Consider the following 5126-nt stretch of genomic DNA (forward strand, 5'->3'; position numbering starts at 1 on the left):
TTGACAGCGCAACTAGGGGCTCTCCTTTCTGAGAAAATGTCTTACCTTCTGATGCACAATCGTTTCTTTAATACTAAAGGTAAATGTAATTTTTCCTCGTGCTTGTACATTGCTCCAGCGAGAAATTAAGATTTTACTTTACTTTGTAACATGGAAAACAGATGTAAAATTTAGGCCTAGTGCTGACAGCTGTAAATTGTAATGAAATGTTTACTGACGCAGTTTTTCACATCCCATGCATACAGGAGGAGATGGATACAGTATTGCCCTGGATTTGACATTGGAATATCTAAACAACAAAATCAAGATTTTGTTTTAAAGTATGGTCCCGAGCGAACGTTACATAAAGTTCTGTCGCATCCATGGCCATGCCAGCAATATCTACAATGGAACTGGAATTCGATACGACTCTTAGTGTTCGACGGCCTGGAAGCAAACATGCGAGAGAGTCTTCACATAGGGGTTAAATGATAATTGTCCAGGAGCTTTAAAAGGAAGACGTCTTCGGCATCTACACGAGAAAGGGTATCGATTCTTCCCACGTTTTGTTAGAAATACATTTCAAAATATTGAAATGCAGGCACTGTATAAGTACCCCAAATAATACCGACAGTCTGCTCTGATGTCAACATATGTCAGACAGGATCATGCATAACTGTACATCTGTTTTATCTGGTTCCACATACATGACATGTAAAGGCAATCATGGAGGAAGGTGGCATGGAACCCGAGAAGAGATCGGCGCAAGCAGTACAACAAGTACCCTCACAAACGAGCACTATCAAGCCAGCTGCTCATAGCTACGCGTGTTCCTTCTGTTCGAAGAAATATAAAAGTGTCAGTGGTTTTAGAGGTCACATGAAGAATGTGCACGAGATGCGAAACGTGAAAGGTAATTTCATATTTTATGTAATGTCTTTTTCGTTGTGGCTTCATGCGTTTTAGAGCAGTTGTACATCTGGCGCCTTGAGCAGTCCACTATGAGTGATCGTCGATTCTGTCATGTCGAGCATCGAGATTCAAGTTCAACAAAAAATAGATTCGTAACATTGAGAATTTCTTTGTACGTTTTTTAAAGCAAACTTCGGAGTATGTTTTTAATTCCATTTCAAAAGGCGATTTCAGTTAAAAAGTAGGATACAAAACGGACTGTGCTTAGGACAAGGTCACACCGGATGTGTGTCAGCTGTCGACTGTCGCCTTATCACAGTGCCATTGTCAATGAATTCTGTGAATGGCAACAACTAAAATACATGTTTTGTTTCAGTTTCTCAATACAGGCAGCCGTTGGAAGAAGACTGTTCTTCATCAGGAAGCATTTCAAAACGTGGGTATTTCCCTGTGTTGTGAACAGATTCATTTTTGCTTTTAAACTTTTAATCTTTGCATAAACGTTTAACTTTTTATGACATGAGATTTAGTACAAAACCCTTAAATTTTCGTCCTCGTGTGTGACACATGTGCTTTTACAAAACTATCAAGATGACATGTAATAATTGACAATCATTACTTTGTTCTTTGCATAAACTCTTCATGACATTTTTTAGAAACATTACAAAATCTCTCTCTTCTCGTGTGCAAATAGTGTGTGACATTCATTCTCTTTTTTCCATGTTTTGCTTTCTATTTTTGTCCGAGAAAGCTGAGCATGAAATCACGAGTGTGATTTTTGTTTTGAGGAGATTCATTCAATTTATGACAAGGTGGCCACATGTAGTTATTTACAATTCTTACTTTATTCTGTCAAACTTTTCAGACACTCCAGGGGATGGTCAAACAGTTTCCAGTGACCAGATTACTGCAGTTTCACATAAAAGAAAGCAACCAGGTGGGTTTTTAAACTTACTTCACCTCCACCGTTCATTTTTTTCTAGAACATGTAGACACAGTCACTCCACAAGACACAGTCACTCCACAAAAGTGACTGTGATGTTGATAACAATAATGCTGAACATGTGTAATGTAATCTTCAACTTGAGTAAAGTGTGGAGTTTCACCACAGTCCTTTTGTGGAGGGACTGTGGTTTCACTTTATAACTGTTGTCAAATTGATGCAACATTGAAATGAATGAAATATGATACTGATATAAAGCTCTCTCCTTTCAAAAGAGCACGTCATCAATGGACCAACAGAATCCACCACATTTTAACAGCTGATTATTTTCACAGTTGAGTAACAAACAGATGGTCCCAAACAGCCATTTTCTCAGAATTCTCACAGGTGATAATTGAACCAGTCACTTTTGCAGGACTGTGATTGAACAGATGGGCTCAGAATATTTTTTCTTTTCTTTAAAATGTTATCACAATTTAAATAGTGTAATCAGTGTATAACTAAAACCAGGGAGTTTAAAAAAAAGTAAGGCCCACACATTCTTGCAGATAATATACATATGTTGAATTTAATGTATTTTAGGTTAATTTTACCAAATCAGGCGATTTCAGACCCCAAAACAAAAATTCACTTTCGATGGTAGAAAGAAAAATTCACTTTCGATGGTAGAAAGAAATAGAACTCATAGAAAAGGCTTTCTAGTAGTATGCATGTCTTTGGTTTCAATGTACTATTTGTGAAGTTTTTGTGTAAAATTATGTTGTCACAAACCTATCATGCCACCTTGAGCAGTCACTCCATACAAGAAAACTACAGAAATAGTCACTGACAGCAAATATTTTATTCTTTATAGGCTCTTTCACCCGTCACATGAAGTACAGCAATCTAGAGGAGAAAATGCTAACGTATGTAACCAACGCATGTGAAGGGGTTGGACAAGACCCCAACCTGGCTTTTGAAGGCAGTGTCTTTGGCAATGAAATTGCAGCAATAGGGAATGTGATTGCAGCAAAATTGAAGGGTGACAAGTTCATGGACAACTGCATTATGGAACTGCTGTGTCAGCAACTATGGAAGACGGCGATTGCTGGGGAAAGCATGAAACTATTTTCCAGCCATATGGAAGAGGTGTGGCACACATTTTTCAACTTCTGGGTGGATGAAGACATCACACAGCAACTTTCAAAGTACTTCAAGACATTAATCGATGGGAAATATGATGAAAAATGCATATTTCTCTTTACCAGAATGTTTTTATTCAAACTTATGGCCATTGTTAAGACCGGACTTTGTGCATTTGACGGGTCCCAAACAACACATACAAAAGGCACGCATCTGACAGATGAAGAGAAGAAAGCACTCCGTTATTTTGCGGGTTACATCCCATACAAGTTGAAGCGTCGCTTAAAAAAGAAAACCACTGACTGTGATTACATTTCAGTACTACATGATATGCAGGAAGAAGAGTCTTGTGGCAGTAGTGAAGATATGTCAAAGTCTAAGGAATGGTTGAATAAACAGGACCGCGGTGGACTTTTCCACGTCACTGATTTGGCTTTTACTTTTTTCGTAGAAGTTGAACTAATATGCAAACACCATCTGAATACTGACAACATTAGTCGTTCATCCCAGTACAAGAATATTTGTCAACCGGTAATCGATGACGTTCTCTCAGACACAAAAGTAAATTCACTATGGTCTAGCATTGCTAGAAATGCTGAAAGTGATGATGTATCAGCTTCACTTGTCACAATGCTGGTACACCTTTATGTGCAAGTTAGGTGCTTTTCTTTTAGTAGGAACATTGTTGAGGTGTTTAAGTCAAAGAAAAAAAATGCATATCAAGGGTTCTAAAGGATTGAGACAATCTTTGAAGTAGTCTCAATGCAACCTAGTTGTGTGATTGTCTGAGATGATTAGTGTGATTCATTTCTGCCAAGCAATCTATGTACACAGTCATATTCAGATAGGAAATTTCTTCTGGAAATAACTAATTGTATGCTTAAGTGTATCTCAAATGGTTTCTCTGCTTGATGGAAAAATAAAATGCTCAGAGGGGATATTTACAACTCATTGCGACATGACATTACATTTACAAGTAATTTTCTGCAGCTCTTACAACTCATTGCAACATTACATTTACAAGTAATTTTCTGCAGTTCCTACAGCTATAGTAAAGACAGCTTTACTACCATTTTCAACAGGCATCATTTACACAACATGAATGTACATATTTGTAAGTTATTTCAGTTTGTTTGTAAGTTATTTCAATGTTTTCAATAAATTACGATGATTTGAACTGTTGAAATGAAACATTCTGTCTATTCCTTTCTTTGGATATGTGGTCTTTCATTGATTACTTGTTCTCGGTCTCTTTGGTAGTGGTGTGTTGTCCTCTCTCTGCCGCCTATAACGTCCAGTATTGCCAGTGATGCTCTGCAGATGATGTGATCGTTGTAACCGTATTCAGTGTTCTCCCCAGAGGGTTTTAGCGTATCGGGGCCGATACGCTTTAATTTTGGCCGATACGCTTTCAAACCGGCCGATACGCTATCCGATACCCTATTTGAACCAACCGCCGTGTACAAATGATCTGCTAATGGGTAGCTGATTACCGTGCACCAGCAAGTTTATTGTCATTGACGGACAAAAAGTGTACTTCACAAGTTTATTTTTAAATAATTCACAACAAAAAAAGGTGTCAAACGTGATTTGATGTTGCATATGGGACAAAGAGATGGACATTTGGTAACAGACAGACGGTCGTCCGTAACTTTATCAAGAATGTTGACAGCTGCGTCCGAGCAGCAAGGTTTAAATTACGGTAAACACAAACCATCGACCGTTGACAAGTTTGTTTCCTGTGGCAGACATGCTAAAATAAACTCTAGGGCCTACAGTCACTATTAATTTGTAACTGAAGAAGTAAATCAAGATTGTAGGGTCTCAGAAATTCAGTGGTAAAGCGTAACGACATCTCTGAAGTGTCAGTGTCTCTTGTTTGTCAATTACTATTACACGCGTACGCTGTACTCTCAATTGAGCGATACGTGCACACCGTCTTTCTGTCAATGATAATATACAAACCAGCCATTTACAAACCTTTTGTTCAAAGAATTCATCGATTTTTGGTCCAAAACAACATAAAATGGATAAATGTGGCATTTTAAGTCTCAAAGTTTGACAAGAAATATCGACGGCATCCAAACAACCACACTGCAGCCGCCATAACAACCACACTGCAGCCGCCATATTCACAGGCCATTTTGCTGTGTCACAAAGGTAGACACCC

The 5126-nt window shown here is 38.2% G+C and overlaps 1 protein-coding gene across 1 annotated transcript; it reads left to right on the forward strand.

The window, feature by feature from the left end:
- The first annotated feature begins 431 nt into the window (after positions 1–431).
- LOC139136597 (uncharacterized) lies at positions 432–3732 on the forward strand. Its single transcript, XM_070704356.1, has 4 exons — positions 432–892; positions 1268–1327; positions 1757–1828; positions 2688–3732. Exons 1-4 carry the CDS (start codon positions 706–708, stop codon positions 3686–3688), a joined length of 1320 nt encoding a protein of 439 aa, XP_070560457.1. The 5' UTR covers positions 432–705; the 3' UTR covers positions 3689–3732.
- The last annotated feature ends 1394 nt before the right edge of the window (positions 3733–5126 follow it).

Source organism: Ptychodera flava, chromosome 7 (assembly GCF_041260155.1).
Source record: "Ptychodera flava strain L36383 chromosome 7, AS_Pfla_20210202, whole genome shotgun sequence".
Lineage (NCBI taxonomy): Eukaryota > Metazoa > Hemichordata > Enteropneusta > Ptychoderidae > Ptychodera > Ptychodera flava.

Bases quoted from the DNA above. Each gene is read 5' to 3' on its own strand.
- LOC139136597 (XM_070704356.1), top strand. From the start codon at position 706: ATGGAGGAAGGTGGCATGGAACCCGAGAAGAGATCGGCGCAAGCAGTA. The intron at 1,328-1,756 runs GTGGGTATTTCC...CAAACTTTTCAG, and splicing joins ATCAGGAAGCATTTCAAAAC to ACACTCCAGGGGATGGTCAA. The intron at 1,829-2,687 runs GTGGGTTTTTAA...TATTCTTTATAG, and splicing joins ACATAAAAGAAAGCAACCAG to GCTCTTTCACCCGTCACATG.